The 27,848-nt window shown below is 37.0% G+C and overlaps 2 protein-coding genes across 3 annotated transcripts in view; one reads left to right on the plus strand and one right to left on the minus strand.

Moving 5' to 3' along the window:
- GALNT7 (polypeptide N-acetylgalactosaminyltransferase 7) overlaps positions 1-14,621 on the plus strand; it is a 155,034-nt gene extending 140,413 nt beyond the window's left edge. The window contains 6 exon segments of the mRNA XM_037831018.1: positions 592-674; positions 676-715; positions 4,484-4,702; positions 7,790-7,888; positions 8,618-8,746; positions 12,218-14,621. Of these exon segments, the coding sequence (XP_037686946.1) occupies positions 592-674; positions 676-715; positions 4,484-4,702; positions 7,790-7,888; positions 8,618-8,746; positions 12,218-12,355 (708 nt within the window). The 3' untranslated portion in view covers positions 12,356-14,621.
- A 6,166-nt stretch (positions 14,622-20,787) lies between these two features.
- Positions 20,788-23,520, minus strand: HMGB2 (high mobility group box 2). 2 transcript variants are annotated; one of them, XM_037831020.1, is made up of 5 exons: positions 23,367-23,520; positions 22,596-22,765; positions 22,128-22,273; positions 21,876-22,050; positions 20,788-21,315 (listed from the first exon to the last, which is right to left on the minus strand). In XM_037831020.1, the coding sequence occupies exons 2-5, from the start codon at positions 22,743-22,745 to the stop codon at positions 21,154-21,156; spliced, it is 633 nt and encodes a 210-aa protein (XP_037686948.1). In that variant the 5' UTR covers positions 22,746-22,765; positions 23,367-23,520; the 3' UTR covers positions 20,788-21,153. The 2 variants fall into 2 exon arrangements, with proteins under 2 accessions (XP_037686948.1, XP_037686949.1); XM_037831021.1 differs by having other exon boundaries at positions 22,596-22,761; positions 23,367-23,491.
- Between the last annotated feature and the right edge of the window lie 4,328 nt (positions 23,521-27,848).

The following is a 27,848-nucleotide window of genomic DNA, read 5'->3' on the forward strand; positions in this document are numbered from 1 at the left end:
AAGAGCACATTGGCAGAATCAGACAGCATGAGTAAGGAAGACATGTAAGAAGATAAAGTGGACAGGTACGTTAGGACCATATCGATAAGAGCCTTTAATGCTGAGCTAAGAGGTTTTTACTTAATGTGATAAACAATAGGGAACCATCAAAGATATTAAGGAAAAGAATAACATGACCTAAAGCTTCCCTTCTTCAGCTAGAATGATATGCTTGCAATAAATAAGGAATAGAGTTGAGGAGAGAGAAGCTGGGGGTGAAGAAGCCAGCTAGGAGGTTATTTGTAATAATCACCCAGGTGGGAAATATATTAGCAATGGAAATGGTAAGTGATGTTAGGAATAAAGAATCTGCATGTTTTGCAAGATTACATGAGGAAAAGGTTGCTAGAGCTACGTTTAAAATAGAGGCTTCTTAGTATCAGTTTATATTTCTTATTGTCTTGTTATATGAGTTTTAACTCATGTATTGTATGATTTGTTTAGTTTATTAATTCCCTGTAGACGTTTTATCTAATCTAGATGTTGTATTTAAATATATAAGACAAATTTTTGCATTTGAAAGAACTTCCACGTGGTATTTTTCCTTGGTAGATATGGCATGCGGTGGCAAATTATTGTTTGTCCTTGTCTCGTGTGGGACACATCTACCGTCTTGAGGGCTGGCAAGGAAATCCTCACCTGTTATGTTGGGTCTTCGCCAACTCTTAAAGAGTGAGTCGTTCACTAAAAGGAGAAAAGATATGGGAACTAACATTTATTACCACATGCTGTAGTATTCATGTATCAAATGTACACTCACTGAATGGAGTAAATCTTTTCAGCCATCATGCTTGTCCTCCTCCTTTAACTAAGACCAAGTTGATTCATGAAGTATCGTTTGTTCTTAAAGATTATTTGTTTATACCACATTCTGATTAAAATTCTAAAATTGAGTGTCTTCCACGAAGACATCTCAATTCGGAACCGACTACTACTTTTGTACGTAAGTAGTTGAAAGGAAAATACCAGCTTCTGCTCTTCACACCTAGTGTAAAATATTTTGTTTGGTTTTTAAAAATCATATTAGGAGTTAGTGTATTTAAAAAATCAAGTTGTTGAACATTGCTTATAATTAATGTCTTTTGTCCCTCAAAGATTTATAAATTCATCTAAATATCCTCTTTCCAGTTGCAGTCTCCCTTCAGATTCTCCCATCTCTCTCACATAAGATGGAGGACAATTACATCGTGACATTTTTCATTGAGACATCCATATTCTTTTATTATAATGAATAATAGTACAATATGAACCATTTATTAATCAAAATCATATCTCCTGTACCAAAGATGTAGAACTAAGATGGATAATCTGTATTTTATCAAAACTCAAAAGCCTACAGGGAAAAAAAAATGCAACTTTAACTTAAAGGGTATCCCTAAACAGGGCTGTTTTAGTGGGAAGGGGTCCTCCCTGGCTTCTTCCCCACTCACAGCTATTGGAAAATTAAATCACAATTCTAGTTTCTTCTTTGTTTATTCTCACCATTATATACAGTGTTTCTCTCTCTTAAGTTTCTAAAATGAGATACATTCTAGACACCTTATTCCAAGAGAACAGGAGTGTTTAGTTGGGGAGGGTAGTTGAAGAAGCAATATCATGGTGAAGGATATGCCGTTGATCCAGTGATTGCCTGGCCATTGTGGGGTTACCCAGCTCTTTGACATTCTGTCACATACTAGGCACTCTCAGGGCTAGCACCTGCAGTTCTGGAACAAACCAAGGAAGCTTCCCACAGGAGGCCAAATGTCCCACTGCTCGAAGGATGGAGGCCCTTATCCATAGCAAAGCCATTTTGAAGTTTCTTTGGTCGGGCTGCTTTCATAAATTCTAAGAGGGGCCTGTGGTTTCTGATACTCCTTGTTTTCTGGAGCCCTTAACAAAGTCAAAAGCAGAAGACAGTTCAATCATTAGCTGTAGATACAGCTTGGGATGTTTCACAAAACAGAGCAGAGACAAGCTAGACTTAAGAACCAATATAGATTTCTAACTGGCAAATTATCTTAGGAATGACCAAGTGGAGTCCCAGCTGTCACAACAGGGAGTGAGATTAAAATACCTATGACAATACAGAGGTAGCACCAAAATTAACACTAGACCTGACTGGTGTTGCAGGAAAAAGAACCTTCTCTTGGAATTGGGGCCCACAATCATTGAAGGACTAATGACAAGTCATACACTGATTCAAGAAGGTCTATGCTGCAGAGGAAAGGAAAAGAGATGAGAGAGGAAAAGACTCATCCGTTCTAAAAATTAACAGGAGATACCATTCAAACTATCCAACAAATGTAACATTCAGCATATACTTAATGGAGTGCCTAGTGTGTGCCATGCACTTTATGTTCTCCAATTTTAGCAACATCCATTTCAACTACCATGTGCCAAGGGCCCCTTGTCTATTTCTCCAGCCCTTTTGTTTCCTCTGAGTTTTGAACCTTTACATCTGCTAGAATTTACCCTCTTGGATGTCCCCAACAGATATTTCAAACTCAACATTGAAAAAAGTGAAAGCTGAACTTTTTAAACTTTTTTCCAAAAGCTATTCTGTTTCCTATATTCTCAGTTCACCCAGGAATGAACTTTAGGGGCATGTTAGAGTTTGTCCTATTCCCCTCACTTATAAGCACTGATGATTCTACCTCATACATATCTCTTAAACCCACCCATTCCCATGCTTAGTGCAGGCCTCCACACCTCTCCTACGGATATTAAATAGTCTCCCCACCTGACTCTGCCATCAAACTCATCCCCTTCAGTCCTTCCTCCATCCACTCGCCACCAGTGTTATTTTCCTAAAACTTACAACTGATGTCAGTTATCTGCTTAAAATCTTTTGATAGCTCTCATCTCGAGGATAAAATTCAAGTCCTTAAAACATAATATTATTGGTAATATTATATTAATTAATAATAATTAACACTTATTAAGTGCTTACTATGTGCCAGGCACAATTCTAAATGCCCTAAATCAATTAATTTCTTAATTTTCACAACATATTATGAGGGTAAAAAAACTATAATTATTCTCATCTTAAAAGAGGAAACTGAGGCAGGTTTTCTCTCAGTGAAACTTGCGTCCAGTTATTATAAACTACTTGCAGGGCTCCAAATGTACCATTATCTCTCCTGCTTTATTTGTTTTTCCCTGAACCCGATTATCATTCCCACCCTAATTAACTTCTTCAAGACTGAGCTACACAAGGCCCCTCTGTGATGCCCTCTGGCCCTCTTACCCCAAACAATTAAACACTCCTCCTCCTTTTTGTTGCCATAACATTATGTGTGTGCACTTAACTCTGTCTTCTTTAGTATCCAGAGGTCATGGACTATGTCTTAAGTTTCCTCTGTATATCCAGCACAGAGATGAGAGACACTATATGGATTCAAAATATTTGCAGTAATGTTGTGTAATCTTTTAGGATTCTGCTGCTTAGAAACCCATGGGCTTCTGTGAAACATTCTTACAGGGGCATGTTCAACCCTTGATAGTTATCTTGTAGCCTAGAAAAAAATTAATATAAATGCCAGCTGTTCCTACTGGTGATTTAGTTGGCAAACCATGGGCCACGGGTGAAATCCAGCTCTTTTATTATAAATGAAGCTATATTGGACACAGCTACACCCATTGGTTTACATGTTGTCTATGGCTGCTTTCTCACTACAAAACGGAGTTGAGTAATTGCAACAGATCAGATGGCCCACAAAGCGCAAAATATTTACTATCTGGCCCTTTTCAGAAAAACTTTGCTGACGCATGATGTACTAAATCAAGGGAATAGATTGAATATGTACAAATTTCATGGCATATATTCATGCATGACACATTCAGTAAAATCTCAGAAGTTAGATCATTGTCAGTTATCACAATATCAATTTATTTTATTGTTGTTTAGCTGCTTTTCCATAAAGTGCACTAGCTGGGGGAAATATTGTTTACTTCTAGTTATACTGAAATGGTTTATTATAATTATCACAAGATTAACAAAGCCACCTGCAAAAATGTGTTTTATTAAACATAACTATTGTTTTCCATGATGGTTTCTAAAATGAGATTTTTATCTACACATGACCAGTAGTAGTGTGGCTCTAATAGAAAGAGATTGTCTGGGAGAAAGAGAACCAGTATACAGTCCTTATAAACCCTCTCAAGGCTTCAATTTCTTCCTCTATAATCAGAATAAATATGTGATCCTCGAATATCTGATTTTTCATCTCAGTGATATCAGATTCTCTCTATATATGTTTTTAGTTGAACATGCATGGCATCTTAATCCTTAACAAATGACATATTAGAGTTATTAGCTCACTTGCTTTTTGTTGTTTAATTAAATACCAGGTCCTATTGAAATGAGTTTGTTATATGTTGGTCAGAGTTCATGTCTCTAAGATAGACTATGTATGACATTCCAAATATTTTTATTTTTACAGTGGTATTTTCCTTTTCACAGAATTATGTTAGAGTTGTAGAGGTTTGGTGGGATGAATACAAAGACTACTTCTATGCTAGTCGTCCTGAATCAAAGGCATTACCATATGGAGATATATCTGAGCTAAAAAAATTTCGAGAAGATCACAACTGCAAAAGTTTCAAATGGTTCATGGAAGAAATAGCTTATGATATCACCGCACACTATCCTTTACCACCCAAAAATATTGACTGGGGAGAGGTAAGGATCAGCCAATATTCAGGGCTCAAAGTTTATGTGTGTTTGGGACGATGTAGTAAAAGAGATGGAAATATATAAGTAAAAGAGAAAAATTCTTGGGGAAAAGTTTGGATACAAACCGTCTGGTAACTTCCACCACCCTTCTGCCAGACAAGTTCAACTACCAGCCCACTGCATTCTCTCCTCCCAAAATTACACGTGGGGCTCCCTCTTCTGGAACATTGTCCGCTCCCTTCTACTCCCCCACCCCTCATTCCAACTCCCTTTCTTGGCTAATTCAAATTTATTCTACTCCTCTTAACTTAGATATCACCATACTGAAAAACCTTTCTTATTCTTCCCCACACCATCAAAAAGACTCGGTTCTGTCTCCCAATTAGTCTGTCTGTGTTTCAGGACCTTGTATCATTGGATCATTGGGATATAATGGAATAACACAGAGACCCCCGTATTTAGTAGGCATTCAAACAGTGCTTGCCAAATGAATGAATGAATGAATGAATAGTAACTAAAAATACTTGACATCAGACAAAGGCACAAATCTATGTGTTATTTCTTCATTTCTTCAAACTTGTCTTTGTAACTGTAGTTCTGCTTCTACTCATGTGCCGTATGCCATCGGCAGGTAGGTGGTTTTATGGGACTGAATGAGATTACCTAAGGAGAAAATACAGACAGAAAAGGGAAGGCAGGATCCATCCCTAAGGAACTCCAAAATTTAGAGTTTGGGAGTAAAAGAGGAAGCCAACGAAGGATACTTATGCTGCTCTCTCTCATCCTGAAATTCCTTCTCCATTTCCCTACCCAGCAAAGCCCTCCACATCTGTCAAGACTCAATTTAAATGCCATATCTTCTGTGAATCCTTCCCTTATCTACTCAAGTAAAAGAAGAATGAATCACTTTTTTGTCTGCACTTCTTGTTTTAATACCTTCTTTTTCTATACCCTTATTTCATCCCTATGTTCTCATATGGCAAAAATGGTATCTAATTCCCCAATTAGATCAGGACCCCATTTGGGGTATCTTTTAATCTCCTGGAATACCTATTGAGTATAGTGCCTTCCATGTAAAAGGAATGAATTTTCTTGGTGATCTTTTCCAGTCTTGTAACTTTATAGCTGATAACTCTCAAATTTCTGCCTTTAGTCGGTCTCTCTCTCAGGCCCCAGACAAGTATATCCAACTGCCTACTTGACATCTCCACTTGTTTGTCTAATAGTCATGATCTCAGCATATCCAAAATTGAACTTCCTATCTGCCGTCCCCAACCCACCTTTGTTGACTGCTCTGTCTTCCTCGAATCCTCTTTTCTCTCACACGTTACATCCAATTCAAAATATATCTAGAATCCATCCCTTTCTTACTGTGTTCTGAGCCACCATCGTCTCTTACTGGGACTAACTTTGGAGACTGTGTTTACAGCCTGTTATAAACACAGCAGCCAGAGTGATCTTTTTAAAATGTAAGAGAGGTCATGTCATCCTCTGTTAGAAAACCTGCAGTGACGCTGCATTTCACTCAGAGTGAAGCCAAAGTCTTTTCTAATGGCCTCCAATTCCTACAAAATCCAGGCTTGTTCTCTGTCTTCATCTGCTACCACTGTCCCTGCACCATTCAAGCCACATTGTCCTCCTTACTCATCCTCAGACTTACTCCAGCATGCTTTTTTGTCTTGGGGCCCTTACTGTCCTTGGCCTGAAATGCTTTCTCTCTGCCATCTGCACGGCTGACTCCCTTACCTCCCTAAAGTCTTTGCTCAAATGTCACTTTCTCAGTGAGATCCACCCTGTCACCTACTCCCCAGCACTCTCCGCATTAACTTGCTCTTCTTTTTCCCTTTTTCTATAGCTCTTACCATTTTCTAAATAATAAATAATTTACTTGTCAATTATGTTTATTGCTTTTATTCTGCTCTTTCCTTCCTAGAACGTAAACTCCCTGGGACAGAAGATCTTTATCTGTTTTGTTCACTGATGTAGCAGAGCCTGCAGTGTGCCTGGCACACAAAAAGGCATTCTCTTGAAATGTGATGAATAAACGGATACAGGCATCATGAATGAGAGAATGGAATTTTAGGTCCTCTATTATCTCATCCTTAAATATATTTTCAGTTTAACCTCTCCCCGTTTTGGCACCCACCCGGCACCTTATACTTCACCTCTCAGCATTCCCTGAAAGAATGAGGGTAAACCCCTAGCTGTATAAAAGACATATTCCTGGGGCAGCTCTGAAAGTGGAGCGAGTGGTCCCCTCGTGCACATACACATACCTATATCCTAATGCTTGCTTCTCTTTTTCCACAAGACTAAGAGTCCTTACGACCACAACTCACTCCTCTTTGTATCTTCAAAAGTACTTTCCACTGTAGGTGTATTTGCTTGCTGAATGAAACAATAAAGCATTTTATCCAAATACTACAGTAATTTATAATGAAATATAATATACAGTATCCAAAAAGGTTATTTTTATAGAAAATGTGCATTCCAAAATGAAACCTGTCTTTACTTCTCACATACATTATCCATAATCAGCGAAAAGCTTCACGGCCTGGCCCACATGCCAATACCGTATGCCTGTAGGCCCCCAGAGGCAGCTCCCCAAAGTGCTGACACAGCCACTTGGGAGGGGGACCTTGCAAATCCAATTCTGTTCCAGATAGGACCATATCAGTTACCACTGTGGGTAGGTAACTTCACCCTGTTTGCTTCTCATTTACATGAATTATCTGATTCAGAAACTCTACTTAATGGAGTGTTTTTCTTTTCTTTCTTTCTTTCTTTCTTTCTTTCTTTTTTTTTTTTTTTTTTTGTCTTACGTGGTACTTTAGGGAAATATTTCAAGGCCAAGGTCCTCAGTTGAAATGAGTCTTCCAATGTTTACTTCAAGGCCATAAATTATTTCAAAGATGTCTGGTATGCTATAAACTATTCAGACTGACAATATATAGTAATAACCTGGCACTACACATACCCAGATTTCCACTATGACCAGCCATATTTAACATGAAACTCCTTTACTCTGATGTTGGAGCATATTAAAAACTAAATAAACTTTGCCTGCTCTTTGATTCTTTGTTCGCCTTTTAGATCAGAGGCCTTGAAACTGCTTACTGCATTGATAGCATGGGGAAAACAAATGGAGGTTTTGTTGAACTAGGACCCTGCCACAGGATGGGAGGGAACCAGGTAAGTAACATTACTTTGTGTTTAAATTGGTCATCATTGAAAGCTGCCAGGAGTTTAGTTTGGTTTTTAATTTGTGAGTTTTGTTTGTTTTGACAGTGTAAAACAGTCTGTGAAAATTGACAGTGCTAAAACATTCACTTAAATGAGGGTGTTATAGTAGTATTGGTTTTCACATAAGCAATCAGAATCTAGAATTTATGTCTAATATAAGAGGTTAAAGTATATTCTTGTGTGGGTATATATTTCTGTTACCACAACAGCTATGTAAATCTATTTCCTGAACAATTATATTTGCAAATAGTATTCAGTAATCTACATTTTTTTTCTATAAACTGGGATCTTACCACCAGTAATGTATATTTCACTAATATATTTTCTTACTTCCTTCTTGTGGGTATTTTTCTTGTCTCTAAATTAGATTGTGAGGCACTTATCAGGTCTGTTTCCAGTTTTTCATTTTCTCACATTGTTGGTACATAGTAAATATGAATTAATGACCCATTATCTATTTAGGAGGCCAAGGAACTTAATCATTTAAGGGTTAATATTGGTCTTTCATAACAGCAAAATAAATAAATTGCTGGCTTGGACTTAGATAGTTCTGAACACACACAAAAAAATACAAAAAATAAGATACTCATTGAGTTCAATTATAGGAGTTAAATTTCTTTTGTAATGAGGTCACATGGAGGTACTTCTGATATTTTTTTCTGTTCCTTTTTTAAATAGCTTTTCAGAATCAATGAAGCTAATCAACTCATGCAGTATGACCAGTGCTTGACAAAGGGGTCTGATGGATCCAAAGTTATGATTACACACTGCAATCTAAATGAATTTAAGGAATGGCAGTACTTCAAGGTATTCTAGATTTCAGCTCCTAAAATAATATTATATGCTGTCTCATTTTCAAAAGGGAAATTAGATGTCTTAAAACCTGCATTCAAATTGACTTGCATTTTCCTCTCATTTAGTCATTTGTAAAGGTTTTCCTTAGCACCAGGTGACTTATTGTTCCATAAGAAAGCATCACTTTCTACTCTCTAGTGCCTTATTGTCATGTAATGAGGTCACATGGAGGTCCACGAAGACCCACTGCAAATTTCAGTAACACAAGATCAATGTTCTGTGAGGCAATCATCCTCATCTTTCCAGTATCAGAATCTGATTTTAAAAATCTTAATGAGTAATTCATTAAAGTAAAATATATACATAGTTATGCCATAAAAAATATTTAGTTGTTATCTCATGATGGCCAGCAGGTGGAGACAGACACGAACAAATTAAAATGTTGGAACTAAACTTTCCCAACTTCCTATTCATTGTTTTTCTAATTACAACAGAATAAATGTAGCCAGTTGCTTGTTTTAAAGGCTGCATTTAGTTACTCATTTGACAATGAGGCACTTTTTCTATTTCAGCTGTGATTATTAAAAGTTCTGTGGCAAGATGAGAATTGCAACATATTAGGCATTTATGTATAGTTTTCAAGGTCTAGACTTGATTAAAATAAATCAATTTATGTGAAACAAAAAGTTGGGAAAGCCATGCCAAACTGAAAGAACCTGGCAACCCTCAACTTTACTTATTCATCTAATGTTTGTTATACTCTGTTATGCAAGCACTTGTGTGCCATATAGTAATGATATTGTGACACTTACCATCACTCCTGTTATCATCATTCATGGTTAACTACCATGAAGTGGTAAACGTGCATCAGTTGCTGATTTTTTTTTCTTTTAACTAGTTAGGAAGGAGATTAGCATAAACCCTGAAGAACAAAGCATTTATTTTCACAAAGAAAGATGAATAATAGCAATAAATGATAGAAAATCAGAACAATATTAGTAAAAGACTAGCAGACCAGAAACTACCATCAAGAAGTAATTAATACAAAATGGAATGCACATGTTTTAGGTATTTTTAAAGACACAGCACTGAATTTACATATGCATCAGACATTATTAAATATTCACTGGGGCCCGGTGATGTGGTAGACTCTGTGGGTGTTCAAAACTAGTTGAAGCACCTCATGCCATAATGGCAGGGAAGAAGAAAAATGCAAGCCTAAAAATAAGCGCAATGCTGTAGGACAGTAAAAGAGATTAATAGTAGGAATTATTTTTGATGAGTTTCACAGAGGAAGTATCATTGCATCAAGTCTTGAGATATAAAAAAGCTTTCCATGAAGGATAAATAAAAAAACTGGCTGAGCAAAAGCATGGCATGAAAGTGTATGGAAAATTCTAGGACTCCGGTTTAGTTTGGTATCTCTAAATTGTATTCCATATGAAAGAACTTGAAATTCATTTCTGTCATTTTCTAAGTTTTAGAGAGTATTTGGTGTTATTTGAAAAACGCAATGATAGGGAACAAGTCATATTTTAGGAAAATAATGCTGGAAACATTGTGAAGTTATGGACTGATGAAGCAAGGAAATCAGCTAGAGCAGCAATTCCCAAACTTTTTGATCTCTGGATCCCTTTACACAATTACAAATTATTGTCTTCCCCCCAAATAACTTTTTTTTTATGTGGGTCCTAGCTAACAATATTTCCCAAATTGGAAATTAAATCTGAGAAAATTTTAAAGTATTTATGTATTCATGAAAAAGTAACAATAATAACCCTATTACATGTTAACACATTTTTAATGACAAGTAACTATTTTCCACAAAAAAATAATTAGTGAGAAGGATGGCGTTGTTTTAGATTTTTACAAATCCCTTTAATCTCTGATTTAGTAGAAGAAAACTGGATTCTCATACTGCTGCTGTGTTCAATCTGATGGCAATGTGTTGTTTTAGTTGACGCTTATGAGTTGAAAAAGAGAGGGGCAATTTAATAGCCTTTTCAGATAATTGTGGCTATTCTTCTTTGATACTATACCACAGCTCAATAAGTAGAGTTTCTTAAAGGTTATTTGATGGAGTCTGAAACCATATCAGTGAACATTTTGTCCTATGTTACAATAAAACCCATTTGTCTGAATTGTCTTTGAGTGGATCTTTACCCATGGGTACTTTTGTAACATTATGCATTGCACATTTGGAAAATAATGGTTCGCTGAGTTATGAAGATCTTCCAAATGTTGACACAGTTCATTATACAATATCAAGAAGTCACACTCAAATATAACTCATCTGAAAAGTCTTTAAATATTGTGAAGCTGCCAAGTTCGTGGTAAGTTTTCTAAAACTCTTATTTTTGCTTGATTTCAGCTCAAATTTTATTAACTACTGTCAGTTTTTTCCCCCTTGAAGTGACAGGCTCAAATCATTTTTGAGAAAGTGCCTGCCCTACCCAAGTGGGACAGTTTGGCAATGAGTTGTTCTTTCAAGTCAAAATGGTATTCCATTGCAAAGGCAGATAGTTCAGCTCAAGCATGTCAAACAATCACACAAGTGCTTTTCTTCAAGATAACCACTATACTTCATTATGCAGAGGTGCTTCATGCATATTTCCCCTTTTATCTGTTAGAATATTTAAAGAACATATGATTGAGGGGTTGAGATTTAATAGCATTAATAAGTTTTACTACTTCATTAAGGACATTCATAAGTGAACCTGGCATTTTCTTTTTTTTTAACTGTGAATGTGTAGCAGTGAAGAATACGATGTCAGCTAGCACAGCTTGGTGCCATTGCCTTGATTCATTCTAAGGCTCCAGCAGTTTTATGCACCACTGCTTTTTCACTGTCAGTATAAATGTCAATGTAGTGAAAAAGGCTAATAAGGTCTTTGTGTTATTGTGAAAATAATTTTGACTCCTTTTGATACTGTAAAGGATCTTGGTTAACCCCAAGGGTCTGTAGACCATGCTTGGAAAACTGAGCCAGAGGGTTATTGAAGAAAAGTAGGTTGTCCTACATAAGATGATAAGGGCTAAACTAAGCCATCTGCAGTGGGGATGGAAAGGAATAAATACCAAAGACATTGCAAATTCAACTGATCACTCCTCAGTGACTCATGGGATATGAATGATGAGGGAAAGGGTAGTAGGAAAGGCCTATTGGGGACTGGAAAACTGGTGTTGTCATTAGCCAAGATAGAAATGAGAGAAGTTTCAAGGGAAGGATAATAAATTTGGGTTTGTATACATTGAATTTGAGATACAAGCAGTACATTATAACTTAAAAATAAAAGGAATTGGAAGACTGACAATCAGAGAGAAATCCAGAGACTGACGTATGGTTGGTATAAGTATGGTTGGTGTAAGCTTGTCTAGTTTGCTTAAATTGTCTCCTTGTGGAAGCCAGGTAATGACTTCTAATGTAAGTGATATCAAAAGAAACCAAATTTAAAACTACTTTTTCCCTGCTGTGTTTTCCAGAACCTGTACAGATTTACTCACATTCCTTCAGGAAGGTGCTTAGATCGCTCAGAGGTCCTACATCAAGTGTTCATCTCCAATTGCGACTCCAATAAAATGAGTCAAAAGTGGGAAATGAATAACATCCGTAGTCTTTAGAAAGAACAAAAGAAACCAATAACCTACCTACTGACAGGTAAATTTATTCAGGACTGAAAACCGCCTGAAACCTGCTGCAGCTGTTAACTCTGTACAGCTCCAAACCTGGAACCTCCTAATCAGTTTGAAGGACATTGATGATAAACTGTGATTTTATGATAACATTATCATCTGCAGTTACTGTTTACAAAACTGCTTTTACCTTAAACTTTGTAGATGTTTACATCATTTTTGTTGTTTTAAGATGATGTTGGTTATTTGTATTTAGCTCTGTTGTACTAGAACAGAGTTAAAGCATTGTTCTCTTCTTTGGGATTACACTCAGGGTTCAGAAAGGCAGTTTGATTTTTTTTTTTAACACACTTGAAGAAAAGGTTGGAGTAACCAGACTTTCATATATAACTTGGTGATTATCAACCTGTTGTGTCTTTATTTAATTTCACATCATTTTGAAGCACTGCCACAGGTTATTAGCCAAGGTGGCCTTCCTTCACAGTCATGCTGCTTTTTTGAAAGGTGAATTTCAACACATTTAGTGCCTCTTTCATTTCTCAGTATATATTTCAAGAGCTTTTGATGAAATTTATAGGATGGATATGATGGAATTGTCACCTGGAAGAAGGAGACTACTCAGAAATGAATTTATATGTAACCATTCACTATGAAGTTTAATGTTGTACAGCTTGAAAAAGAAATGACAACATGGAACATTCCAAGGCTATTCTATAGGGTTTGTAGATTGTGTGGCATTAACTCCCTTACCTGCTGGCATTACCAGTGCCTCGTATCGATATTAACCCTTGATATAGCCAAGGGGTCTTCTAGCAGAGAGAAAAATTATCCACTCACATTTGGGATTTACTTTTCTCCAGTATCTGTCACTTGAGAAAACTGTAAATAATTTCCAATTTTAAAACCTTGAAAGGGAGATAGCAAAACAACAAAACACCACTGTAAACATGTCAAAGGTTCATTCTAACCTAGGTAAGACTTTCCAAGCCCTTTTTAGATCAAGCCTGACAGAACTCCTGCAAATTGTAACCTAAGCTGTGCAACCTACGAAGCCAAGAATGAATTGATGTTTCATTTATCTTCATCCAAATAAATTCCCTGCACATTTTTTAAAAATTTTTAAAAAGTTATCTAAGAATACAGTTCTTTAACAAATACAAACCACTTTCTGTTAGATTGGTTGTTAGTTCCTAAGTGTGTTTATCTTTTTTTAGAAAATGTATTTTTATTAGTATTTTTTTCAATGAAAAGATTTGTTTGGATTTAAACATCTTTCAAGACAGTTCCTACTCTAGGAGAACCAAATACTGTAAACAGTCATTTGATTTTAATTTCTAATTAGTCTCTTATTACATAAAAGATAGAAAACCGTAAGTTATAAGTGCTATAAAATGTGGTGAGGTGAAGCATGGCAAGTGAATTAAGTATTTTTGACCCTGAATCATGATATCACTACAATGAATGTAATTTACAAAGTACTGGCAGAGGGAAGTATTTTTAGTTGAAGCTTAAAAAAAGAACTTACATTTGTTTAAAAGAAAAGCCTATAAATTTGATTCTTCAAGCTTGGCCCCTAAATTTGGAGTAAAAGTTAACATTAAACATCCTAAACAATCAAGTTTTATTTATAATTTTGAATTGTCAATTTGTATTTTGCTACTGATCTGTGATCAGCCATTTTAACTTTCATTCATCTCTAGGGATATTTAAAAAGGAATACATTTATATGGTTATATAACTGTAAAATAAATCAACTATAAAAGAAGAAACTAAGAGAGAATTGGTACTTTAAACACTTGTGTGTTTGCAAATAGACCCCATTTTCCATGTTGAATAGATTATAACCTTGTTAACTATGCATAGGCCTAAGAAAGGTGGCACATGAACTGTCCATGTAAATTTTAAACAGTTATTTTCTGCAATTCATTAGAAGTTACTCTGAATAATTCTATACATTTAATCAGAAACTTTACCAAACACACAAAAACATCAGAAGCTGCTGCCATAATGACTATTTTCTACTGTAGGCTGCTTTGGAAATAATAATTCCCATGTCCTTGCTTTGTAAATTGATAATATCACTATGCATTTCTACACATTTTATAAATTTGATTTATGCAGATTTTGATACACTGTATGTTTCTGTAGAAATTGTATAAATATTCAAGATTTTATTAGGGATAAATTTGAGCTTATGTATATCAATTCTGGGTTGCTTGTTTTTTAGGTGATAAAAAAATAAATACTGTATTTTATTCCATAGGTTTTTCGGTACTTGTAATCATTTATAAGTCTAAACACTGCACATTTGAAGGGATTAATTGATTTTATTGTTTAGAAGATACACTAACATAATAGCTAAAAATTATAAACCATGGTTATAAGTCGATTATGTGCTTGAGTATTGGTTAGAATTCTATTTCATGTGCTTAGAATACTCAGAGCTTATCTATCTGTAGGAAGGAAACTTAAAGATTTGTTTTTGCCTCTGGTTGCCTATATATAGCCATTAAAAAAAAAAAAAGGTCATCTATCCAATTATAAAAAATAATCCAAGCAACATTTATCTACAATCTTTCTTGGTGGTCTGTTTTACTATATAATCATTTCTTACAACCAAGAATTTCTTTAAGTCAAAATTCTTTACAGCTAGACAGCCTGACTGAGTGGATAGAGAAATGAAAAGAAGGGAGGCCTTCCAAAATGAAATTAGAAATAAGCTACTAGGACCTTGTGGTACAATACACCACATCTCAAGAGAAGATAAGGCTACTAACAGATTCAAGTGCATGGGAATATTGACTTGGAAAACCGGTTTTACCCTCAGCTGGCTTTCTATTGTCATGTCTTCCAATTCTCAGCTGCTGTAGAGAGAAGCTAAGAAATTTGAAAAAATGACATACCACTAGACTAGAGTAAATGGGAGCTCACTTAAGCATACAGTTTCTTATAGGGATCTGAGATATATTTCATTTCTGGACAGAATGTAATTGAAAAAAATCCACATATAATTCAATAAAAAACATGACAGGTACCTAATTTATGTAAAAATTAATCTGTGTGAAAGGTACTAATACATGTAAAAGGTATCAAGCACCATGAAAATGCGTATTATTCATTAGAATCAGTCTATTGTGCAAAAATGGACTAAAGTCAGAGAGAATGGTTTGGGGGGAGCGGGACACTGCCCCTGGAATTTGATATTAAAGGAAGGACTGTCATTGCGATTCTGATTTTTAAAATTCTGAAACGCCCATAGTTGAGCTTTGTGGATTTCAGTTTTTTGAGTGAACCAGGCCCAGGGCCCATATTGGAGCAGATGGGGGATGGAGGGCTCCTTAATTTTCTTTCAATTAATTAACTTTCAATTAATGAAGTGCTGTCACAATCTAATGTTAGTACAGTGTAGTGGGCTCTGAACTCTCACCATTTGGTTTTGAATCCTTAGTCCATGACAAATTACCTGTGTGACCCTGAACAACTTGTTTAACTTCTATGCCTGTTTCCTCATTTGTAAAATAGAGAAAATAGTACCTATCTCATAGGGTTGTTATTGGGGATGAGTCAACATACAAAGAGTGTCTAGAATAGTTCCTGGTACACAGTCAGGGTAATATAAATGTTAGCTATTATTTTATTATCTGACTTCAAAGTCTTAAAATCTGTCTTTAATTAGAAGAATGAGACAGCTACACTGCAGAGTCTGTATAAAAGGTGAAATTGATAGGCCAAGACATTTTGCCCAAGAGAAATTTCATTTCAAGATCATTTAACAATAAGCATTCTTCAAGATGCATTTAATTCTATCCAAGGGTTAAATTAGACCACTGAAAACTACATTCTTAAGACTGTTTTATTTCAAATATATCATTACCCCCTTCTGAGGAATGATGCTCAGAAGTTAAACTAGGAGGGAAATGGTTATTCTTAAAGGGAAAAAATTGTTATTTCTACATCATGCGGTTGCAAGAAATAAACCCCAGATATAATTAAAGATTAAATGGCAAAAACAGAACTAAATCTTTTAGTAGAAAATAGAAATGAATAAATTTCCACTTCTGGCTATGACATAGTAATTGGCATTGGACTTATCCTGCTGTCTTAAACAACTATAAAACTGAACAAAATATATAAGGCAACTATTTTCAAGGACTGGATAACAGGCAAAGCAGATTGTGATACTTGAGAGAAGGGAAACACAAGGTTGAACCTAGGTTTCACCACATCTGACTTCTTGGGAGAACTTCCAACCATGGTGCAGGGAGTGGTGATACTGCCTAAGCTGAGGAGGCCAAGAGCAGGAGTCTGGGGCTGGTGAGATAGCTAGAATTTACAGACCAGGTTACTCGAGGGGAGTGCACTTGAAAATCAGACTTATACAGGAATTTTTATAGAACCACTATTTGTAATAGCAAAAACCCCAGAAACATCCCAAATGTCCATCAACAAGAGAATGGATAAATTTTTAAAATCACACAATGTAATGTTACGCAGTGAACATGAATGAACTAGATATAAACAAGTAAGTCTTAGTAATATAATACTGAATGAAAAAGATAATTTCCAAGACTTCTTCAGCAAGCCCTTCATATAAATTTCAAAAGCAACTATAATTAGGCATATATTAAGTCAAAAATTTATATATGATAGGCTAAATAACTTGCCCAAGTTCACAAATTTAGCATTGGAGTCTAGGATAAAGTCAACTCCAGTAATAAATATCTTCAGGACACAGAAAGAGAAATTTCTATTTGGTGCTAGGAAAAATCTCCACAAGAACATGTTTCCCATGTAATTACTCTAATTTTCCTCCCTACCTTAACTGTAAGAATCTCTGAAATCAATGATACTCTACCATAGCAACTGAATTAACCTACATATCTTAGCAAGTATTCTTTTAGCTAACATTGAGTATTTGCTATGTCTTGACATTAGGAAAAGTGTCTTAAATGTATTCTCATTTAATCCTCGAAAAAACAAATTAATTTCACAGATGAGGAAGCTGAGACTAAGAGATTGAGTTCTGTAAGAACTCTGCAAGAAGCAGCCCTATACAAGCCTGATCTGATACCCCAGTCTATCTGAACACCTCGTCACATCACTCTTAATTTCTTTCATAACCTTGTGTTTGTATTATAGTTTGTTCTTTTTGTTATTTGTATAAGCCATCTCATCTTTACTGAAAAATGTGAAGTGAGTAATAACACAGAAACGTAAATGAATTAGTGTCTACCTCTTACCTGACCTAGGGCATTGTCCAGGTTAACCGCCACATCTTCCTGAAGATGAGACTGGGTCGAATGATATAAAGATCATTTCCAGTTCTAAAATTTGATGCTACATATTGCTTGTTATTTTTTCTTTCCTTTTAATGTGACAGTCTAATTGTGCTCCTAAGCCACCGTTCTATTTGTGTGCTAGGATGAGACCCCATAAGAAGTCTGCACTGTAAATCTTAAAGAACAAAGGCCCAGGAACAAATGAAGTTCCATTAAAACCTCAGAAACAATGTCTGTATTTACCTTTACTTCAAGATAAGAAATTAGATGAGTTTCCAATCAGGGAGAGGTTTCTTAGACAACTATAGAAATGCTTAGCCAGAGGCATATATAATTTTTAACATATTAAGTTATTCTTTGACACCTCAAATCAGCAGGAAAAGTGCATTGTGTGCAAAATCTAAAAATCTAATGACTAGGCCTTTCTGAGGACCCATTATAAAGGCATTTTGCATAGAAGTTCATGTCTTATAAGACATTGTCTTACAGTTAATAGGCTGTCTTTTCCTCTGTTCCCCTAGGCAGGGGCCATCTCACCAGCCAAACAAGAACTTAAGAATTTATCAACAGCCCTGACTTAAGTAAACATTAATAATCTTTCATTTGCTTAGTTTATGTAACAAGCAGAAAACTAGTGGCCCATTGACAGAATCTTGCATGTTTTCTTTGAGCCCTCAAATTTGAATTCATTGACATTTTAAAGTCACATTTTAAAATTTAGTTTTTAAGACATCTAGGTTTTCTGGCTCCACTTAAAAATTGGAAGATTTGGTAATCCTAGACCCACATAGATCCACATTTCCATCCAGCAACAGGATTGCAAGTGGCTGTCCCTTTCTCTTGAGGATTTATTCATTCAACCAATATTTATACAACACCTATGTTTCTGACACTAGGGATACAGCAGTGTACAAAAGTAAAGGCATCACTCCCTTCAGTTTACTTTCTTATATGTACCTCACTTCACCACACCCAGCCCTTTTCCTTGTCTAGCCCCTCATAGGTCTTCACATTTCCTACTGTCAATATTCTGCCTTTCTCTAAAAATGTCAGTCTCCAAAAGGAATCTCACAGCTTATTTACAGAGTAGTATTAAGTTTCATTTAAAAGGACTGGATCTTATGCAATGGCCTAAGTTTAGCTTTCTTCTTGCTATTCCCCAAGAAATAAAATTACTGCTTTGTAAACATTTTTAGCAGCATATATAGCAATATAAAGTCAGGTATAAGATAAGCTACATTCATACTATTCTAAGGTATATTCATAAATTATGATTTACTATTTACAGTACAAGTTAAAATACTTACAAGGCATGCTGTCATCTACTGAGCAAGTATGCGAGTGCTTTGCTGTCTAAGAGACCTTAGGGTTTTCTAACCCATACATACATGTACATGTATACTTCTGTGTGTGTGTATATATATATACACTATATATCCTTTTAAATTTTGTACCGTTATATGGACCAATTTTAAAAAAGAAAAATAAAGGTGTTTTCTTAAACATACCCCCAAGTAGTGGCTGGCATGAGAGCAAACCTAATTCTTAACCCCCATTTCAGTGTTTCCTAACATATTTACTCCTGAAGTCATCTGGTCTTGATTGAGTACTGGTTTAAATCTTTCAGTGATGTGAAGTTTTGATCCACACTTTGAGAATATCAAACATGAGCCAGGCAGGACCCACCTCAAAACCTGAGTTTACTCTGGAGCAGCTCTTAGCTTCAAAACTTCAAATAAATTTTACATAAAAAACAATGAAAGCAGTCACAAAGATTCCTAAAAGGAAACATGGAACCTTAATAGGCCTCTATCCTGGGTCTAACCCATAGACCTAAAAATCCTCAGAAAAACAATTGATCTCTATTTCAATTTTAAAAACTCTCACTTAACATCTCTTCCATGTTATCAGGTAGTTTTTAAAAACTTTACAACATTCCCATTTAATCACTAAAACACTGAAGCAGATACCACTTCATATGTGAAAAAGTAAGTTTAGAAGTAAAGTTCATTCAGCTACTATTTGTTAAGAGAACTGAGATCCAGACTAGGTATGTTACGACTCAAAACACATTACTCAAAGTTTTTAGTATATTAAATTACCTGACACCAGAAAATATTGAAAATTAAGTTTCCATTTTATCAGTGAAAACCACATATTTGAATGTCTAATCACTGGGATGATTAACGGAAGGCAATCATAAAGAGGTTTGAAGATTTTTCCTTAAGTATCCATTTGTTCTGGTAATTATGTTAAATCCTCACTTCCGTTTAGAAACTTTGGTTAGTATTTCCTGTTTAAGAAACAAAATAATCCTTACTAAATATTTATTGCAAAAATGGAGACAAAGTCTCCATGGTTGGGTAATAAGAATCCTGCCTTATGTATTAAAACGTGATAGAGGTAATCAAAATTGTCAGGTCTAATTATACAACTGTCAACAAAGTGGTTTCTTCTGAACTTAGCAGTCAAATTTCACTTATTACTAAACTGTTAATTTTTCAAAACTTATCTAAATTGAAATACAAGCAATTGCTTCCTCAAATAAGCAATTCTGTCTTCCCCTGTAAATATAAGTTCTAGTGAAATTTAGCTAAATTAAAGTCATCGGTATCACAAAAACCATTTCAAATGCTTTCTTAGGCTAAACTACTTTGAAAAGACATAACTCAAAATTCACTCTGGAATTCTACCTTGAGCTAGTTCAAGTTATTAAAAGAAAACTTAACCTTGTTACTAATTATTTTTCCAAAAGTATGTGTGCTTTTAAGTATGAATTCATCACACTGGATCCTGTGTCTCACATTAAAGAAAAAATCTTTCCCAAAATAAAGAACAAGTTAAAAAAACCTTGAGGGAGGAATTAGCTACTGAATGGCAGAAATATTAATTTTCATCCTGAAAAACTGCACAAATTGTTAAAGTTCATTAAATTCCAGACCTAGTTTCTGAAGAACACTTTTTATATATGATTAATATGGGCATGTCTGAGATTCTCTTAACCATCAAAACATTTTATGAAATCAACTATGTCTAAGAAATCTTAGACAGAAATACAAAAATTAAGACAGGTTTCAGACCATAAATGATTTTTAAAGTGAAAGTTAACATTAAGACAAAGACAATAGAAATAATATACATAATTTTATTACAAAATTTAAAAAAAAAAAATGCAACATCCTAAAAAACCCAAAATTTACTACTGATACTAATTCCTAGGAGTTCACTGTGCTACCATTGCAAGTCAAGAAATTAAAGAAACCATTAAATAGAAACATTCAACATCAGAAGCTTTAAAATCTAACTGTATGTAGTAGCCCCTCAAAAAGCTACAACCTGCATTTTTAAAAATGTATTTTCTCTACAAAGAATCTTATCAGCTATACAAAAATCTGTACAGTTTTTATACTGAAGCTAATATTGAGCTGCACTTGAATTCACATTCTTAGCAAAACAATTGCCTGAGCACACATGCACACTCCACACACATCATTACAGGACAGCCATTTATTCTTCATCTTCATCCTCTTCCTCCTCATCTTCATCTTCTTCCTCATCCTCCTCTGCCTCTTCATCTTCTGGCTCATTCTTCTTCTTCGAGCCTGTTGGCCTGCCAGGGCCCTTCTTTCCGGCTTCACTTTTGCCCTTGGCACGGTATGCAGCAATATCCTGAAATATTGTCAAAAAAAATTTTTTTTTAAATCAGCATCCGGTGTCATTACTCAACTGTGAAAACTATTTAGTTGTAAACAACCTAAGATTATTGACCAATAACCCTGATGACTGTCTAAAAAGGTATTCAGAGTTTAACTCACTTTTGAGAACATTTGTTCCCTCTAAACTTTAGAAAGCTAATGACAGAAAATGCATTAAAATCAATGATTATTTTCACTACCGAAATCCGTTCTCCTCATACATAGTCCCCCTCTAATCTCACATTTTCAATAGATACTGCTACATGAAAACAACTTTTTCAACTAAAAGACCCACATAACTACCATCAGATTTTATGTGCAGGGATTTACCATTGCTAAAAATACTGATATCAGTCATAAGAAATGAGGTTTCAATTAACTTGTGTTGCTTACCAATGACAACCACTGATAGAATATCTCAGCTTCCTAACTCTCTTCTACAGTTTATACACCTACTACTCTGAGCATACTTTATTTAGAAAATATCTACCTAATTTTAACCTCAGCTTTTAAAAAGGTAAGAAAACAATGTACCTTCTCGTATTTCTCCTTTAGCTTAGCTGCTTTCTGTTCATATGGTTGTTTATCTTTGGCTGACTGTTCAGACCACATTTCACCCAATTTTTTTGCAGTATCCCCAATAGACAGGCCTGGGTGTTCACTTTTGATCTTTGGACGGTGTTCAGAACAAAACAGGAAGAAAGCAGATCTGAGAAGAAGCAACCGAGTTAATAAACTGAAGGAAAAACCCAAGTGGCAATTTGGTTGAGTTTTAAATAAACTTACGGTGGCCTTTTAGGGGCATTGGGATCTTTTTTCTTTCCTTTTTTATCACCTTTGGGAGGAACATAATTTTTCATCTCCCTGTCGTAACGAGCTTTGTCACTTTTGGCCATATCTTCAAACTTGGACTTTTCCTTTGCAGACATTGTCTTTGGGCATAAAATGAGCAGGAGAAATAAGTGTTAAACATAATACAGCAAAATTGTAAGCTACACACACACATACCCCGAACACGAAAAAGGGCTACTACATGTGTCATTTCCTTAAGATTCATTTTCCTTAGCTGGGAGCATTTTGTTTTAGGAATCCTAAAAATAAACATATAAAAACCTGTCGTGGCCTACCTAAAACCATAAAATATTTGCATGACTCATTAGTACAGGAAATTTTAGTTACAAGTTGCATGTCTCCCAGAGGCCCTAGCCAAAAAGAACACCTGAAAACTAGAAGCTGTCTGAATTCCTGCCTCACCTTCCATCTCTCAGAACATTTCTTGGAGAATTCGGCGAAGTTGACGGAAGAGTCTGGGTGCTTCTTCTTGTGCTCTTCCCGGCAGGTCTGCACGAAGAAGGCGTACGAGGACATTTTGCCTCTCGGCTTGTTGGGGTCTCCTTTACCCATCTTGACGCGGCGGCGCCTATCTGGAGGGGAGAAAGCCTAATGGTCGGCGCCCAGCCCGCGGCTGCCCGGGCGGGTGCTGGCGGGGCTCAGCTTCCCGCCCAAACCCGCCCCGCCCCCGCCCCCGCCCTCAACAGGGCCGCAGCGAGCGCCAGGCTCCGCCACCACCCCGCCTCCGCGCACACCCTCCTCCCGGCAACCACCAGAACGGCCCGGGCCAATTAGTTCTCACGCGTGATCAGCAAGTTCCTCTCGGGGCGGCGCCGCCGCCCGCCCTTCACGGAGGCCCGGGCTGAGGAAGGGAATAACGCGGGCGCCTTCCAAACCCCTTTCCCCACAGAACTGTCCCCCGGCTGCCACGACGCGATCCCCACTCGAGATGCGTCGTCATTTCCCTACGGACACTCAAAAACGACCCCCAACCCGACCCGGGCGAACTTCCCGTCCCACCGCGCCTGCCCCCACCAGCCACCCTCCACAGCCCCTGGCCCTCATCCACCCGCACTCCAGATTCCCCTCGTCGGGTCGAACCCCCACGGCCAAAGCGCCGAGTCCGGATAAAGTACCATGAGGAAAGGGGGAACAGCGGGCCACGAAACCGAGGGGATCAAAAGGGCTTCCTACCTGGTGCGAACCACGGAACTTTCCCTCAGAGTCTCGGAGAGCGGACGAATCCCACCAAGAAGCTTCCTTCCGAGTGCTCCCGAGTGAACTGGTTTATCGCTAACGCAATCCTCAGCCTCTTGTTTTGCAGAGTTCTCCGCGCCACCGCAACTTGATGAGCCGGATCATGGGCAACACCCCCAGCTCTCTGATTGGGTCTGGTGATTATTCAAACCCGGAGAATCCCCGCCCTCTCACCATGACGGCTTCCGATTGGCCGATGTCTCACCAGGCCCCGCCCTCCAACCCCAGCCTAGCAGGTTCGGTAGGTCGACCAGGTCGTTAACTCCCAGACCCGTTAGAACCGGTCAGGAGAGGAATGTACTGCTCGATCCTGATTGGTGGCGGGAAAAGGGTTTAAAAAATGGCGGGCCTGACGCTGAGTGGCTACGGTAGTAAAAGGGGGGAGTGGTTGGCCGGAGAAGGAAAGCCCCGCCAGATTTAAAACTACGAAGTCAGGAGACTGGGGGTTCTCAAAGTGGCTAGCAGCGGCGGCTCGGTTTGCGGGCACCAAAGTAACAGGAGCCTGCTCTGCTTCCCCCGCCCCATCCAGCGATCAGGTGCTGTCTCATCCGCCGGAGCTGGGCTTCGCAGCGTTGTCTCCTGGGAGCTGTAGTCGCTCTGCCCTTATGGCTCCACAGGACCCCTGCGCCGTCCAAAGAATAATAAATGGGGAGAGACGGGAGTCTGCCTTGAAGAAGGATTGCCCAGCTCCGTCTGTAGTCTCTGAAGCTGGGGTAAAACCCAAGGAAGACGAGAGATGGCGGAAACTGGGAGGGGTGCAGGGGCTCAAGAGCGCAGCTGTTCCTGCCTGTCGCGGGTATTGAAAAACGATTGGAAGCAAGGCGCTTCCCGCCGGCGGAGTAACGCTCAGGAGGACCCTCCCTTCCCATTTTGGTTCGGTGTCAAATATTGAGGTAAACAACAGCGCCCTCCAGGGCCGGAAGGGGCGGGGGCGGGTGGTGTCTCCCCTGGCTCCGCCCCCTGCACTCCCGTTCGGGATTCCCGGCTGTGACCGCCCGGCGGGGGCTGCGCGTAGAGGTGTGAGCCCTGGTGGCTTCCCCATCATGAGGCCTAGCCGGCACCTCGTCTACTTCTTGGTCCTTCTAATTTGGTAGATTTTAAAACTTTTTTTAAAAACTTCAGTATCAAAGATCCCTTTGAGAATCCGATAAAGACAATGGGTTCCCCCCTCTCCAATTGCATGCATTCGCCAAACTGCGCATACCGCAACGTTTTACCGATTCCTCCATGTCCAGGTTTTAGTATGTACTGGGAACGCACCACTAGCGTTAGCACTTACTTGCGTTACAAGCAGCTTTCCCCTAGGAAAGAGGACTTTAATTGTCATCTTAGTATGCTATTTTTGTGTTGTATTTAGCTTTAAGGATTTGTTTTTCCTACAATTATCCCATGTGTTGCACTGACAGATGGTTCCAACAGATTGTAAGTTTTCTGTCATGTTTTCTCCGTAATTTCGTTGGCATGTGTTAAACTGTGTGCTCCTATTTGCTCTGTGCATGGTAATCATATTCCACAGTATCTCAGTACCAGCAGCCATTTATCTAAATTTACTAATAAAAACTAGGTTTTAAAAAATGTATTTTCTTGGACTTAAGTGTCCCAGAAATGTGTTAATCTTAATCCTTGGTTTATAACAGCCTTCCCTCTGTAGGAAGCCTCTGTACCTGCAAAACCACAGTTATTGTTGTGCTCTAAAAGTACACAAAAATATAAACTGATAAATCACTACATCATTCAAGTAGTAATAAACAGTGGTATTACTAATGCATTACAATTTTTAAATTTACTTTTAAATTTTATTTTTTTTTATAATATATTATCTTTTTAAAACCATGGGATAAAGTAAGTTGCATTTATGCAAAAAATTGGGCATTTATTCAAGAACTGTTCATTGATAAATGCCAAAAGCTTAGCAGTAGAGATATAAAGATGAAAAGTCATGGTCTTTGCCCTCAGAAAACTTGCCATCTAGAAGGAGACAAAAATTTAAAACTACAGTACGATGCAATAAAATGGTTTGGCAAACTGTGTTTTTTCTGTCACTTAATGCAAATAGTGGATTTATTCACATCCCAAATCAGACGTACTACCTGAATTTGTTTTGTTTCAATGCTCCTATTTTCTGCCAATGATTCTTAGACCTCTTCGCTTTCCAGTTTCTTCTAATTAACTTCACTAGCAGTGGGTTTGACTTGAGGAGCTATTTTTCAAAAACGTTTTTTAATCCTTTCCCAATTATTGATCCCTAGGAGGAAAGGAGAGGCAAGGGACGATAAAGGTAAGGTAAAAGTAGATGTTAGGCTCACTGAGTAATCTGCTTAGGAGAAAGAGTTGCATTTATCTTAGCCTGACTTTTGGTTATTGCAAATAATAGAAACCACAAATGTTAAATCTGCAAATGCCAAAGGCCTAATGTATACTTGAATTCTAGAGGAATTCTGTTCACCCATTTTAATATAAAAAGAAACAAGTTGTGCAGCGAGTCCTAGGAACTATACATTGTCAATATCTTAGTTTCCCAGGGCTGCCTAACAAAGTACCACAAACAGAATGTCATGAAACAACCGAGTTTTGTTGTTTCATAGTTCCAGAGTCCAAAATCAAGGTGTCAGAAGGGCCATACTCACTGTAAAGTCTTTACGGAAGAATCTGTTTAATGATTCCCTTTTGGTTTCTGGTTGTAACCAGCAATCCTTGGCATTCCTTAGTTGTAGCATAACTCAGTCGCTGCCTCTCTGGTCACATGGCTGCCTTCTCATCTCTCCCCTTCTTTTTCAGGACATCATATTGAATTAAGGCCCATCATAATCCAGTTTGACATATTATCTTAATGAATAATATCTTCAAAGATCCCATTTTCAAATAAGGTCACATTTACTGAACCAGGAGTTAAGATTTGAATGTGTCTTTTTCAGGGACACAGTTCAACCTATTACAGTCAACTCTACTGCTTGTGAGTAAACAAATTCTAAAGATTACTCTAAGTGCCTTCATTTACTCTGTATGATTACCCTGTATCTTCCATATGCTGCTCTATAATGGTGTCAGGATATCCTGAGGTTAGTGATTTAAGATTAATTTCTTTTGTGGCAGTATTAAGGAGGAGGAGCAATTCCAATTTCCTCTCTTTCCTCCATCAGAGCAGAGTTTAACCTACTTTTTACTCTCATGGCCAAGACTTCACTTTCATGTCAGTAGTTCCTGACCTAGAAGTGACACAGAAGCATCAATGAAGAGAGAAATGAAATAAGGTTTAAGTGAGATCTATTCAGTACTTGGTTATAGAACAACCCCTTTTTTATACAGAATCTGGTAGCACAAAAAGTCTAGGCCCAAATGTAATTCTGAAAAGGTGGATTAAATACATGCAAAAAAGGAGACCTGGTCACTATACTCTGAATTATTTGGTATACTATTATGACTTTATCAGAAAATTAAAATGTCCCATAAAGAGGTAATATTGATGGTCTTTCTCTACTCATTGTATTTCTAATCTTGTTATGCTTCTAAAAGGGCAAATAAGATTGTATTTGTAAAACTCAGCTTTAAAGCCAATTTTTTTTCAGGAAAACAGCAATTGATATATTCTAAAACTAACTCCCCAATCATATTTTATTAAATGATACATCTCAAAATGATGATAGAGCAAAATGTTTGTGTTCTTCACGCACACAGAAATACACACACACATACACAAAGTATATATAAAAAAAAACTAGCAAGGACTTGTGATTTTGAACAGTTTACTTAGCATTTCTGAGCCTTTGGTTGACAAACCATGAAATGAAGTTTAGGGGACAATCTCTAAGGTACTGTTCCACTCTTAAATTGTATGATTCTGTAATTCAGTGAAACTATGATCATAATGTGGGAAATACATTTTAACTTTTGCAGTTGTTATACAGTCAGGATATATTAAAAAACTAAAAGGTAAAGAATTGGATGCTAGGAAATCCTTTATTTATGAGTATCAATTAGTTTCAAGCCCAGTTACCTCAAAACAGTATTTGATGAAGGAAAAATTGATAGCTTCTCAAATGTAATAAGATACGTAGACCAAACTTTAGATTACACAGTATTGCTCAGTCATTGTTTTCTGCTATCAAAATTATCAGGCATTTTTTATCCCCTATGTGATACCAGTGTATTACTTTGCCAAAGTTTGCCGGAGTTCAGCATCTCATGAAATGTAATAAACATAACCATTTAGCAATAAACCAATTATAAACTTCAGGTTGAAGCTGTTTCCAGAGTAATGTATACTCACCTATATGTATAAGTAGCTATTCTGCAGTGGTACATAACCACTTATCTAACTCTGTCTATAAATTTATTTATATTTACATTTTAAAAATGGAATCATACACTGTAGTACTTTGTGTCTGGTTTGTTTCACTTAGCATAATGCTTTTTTAAATT

This window comes from Choloepus didactylus, chromosome 3 (genome assembly GCF_015220235.1).
Source record: "Choloepus didactylus isolate mChoDid1 chromosome 3, mChoDid1.pri, whole genome shotgun sequence".
In the NCBI taxonomy this organism is placed as follows: Eukaryota; Metazoa; Chordata; class Mammalia; order Pilosa; family Megalonychidae; genus Choloepus; species Choloepus didactylus.

Bases quoted from the DNA above. Each gene is read 5' to 3' on its own strand.
- HMGB2 (XM_037831020.1), bottom strand. From the start codon at position 22,745: ATGGGTAAAGGAGACCCCAACAAGCCGAGAGGCAAAATGTCCTCGTAC. The intron at 22,274-22,595 runs GTGAGGCAGGAA...TTATGCCCAAAG, and splicing joins AATGTTCTGAGAGATGGAAG to ACAATGTCTGCAAAGGAAAA. The intron at 22,051-22,127 runs GTAAGTTTATTT...GCTTCTTCTCAG, and splicing joins AATGCCCCTAAAAGGCCACC to ATCTGCTTTCTTCCTGTTTT.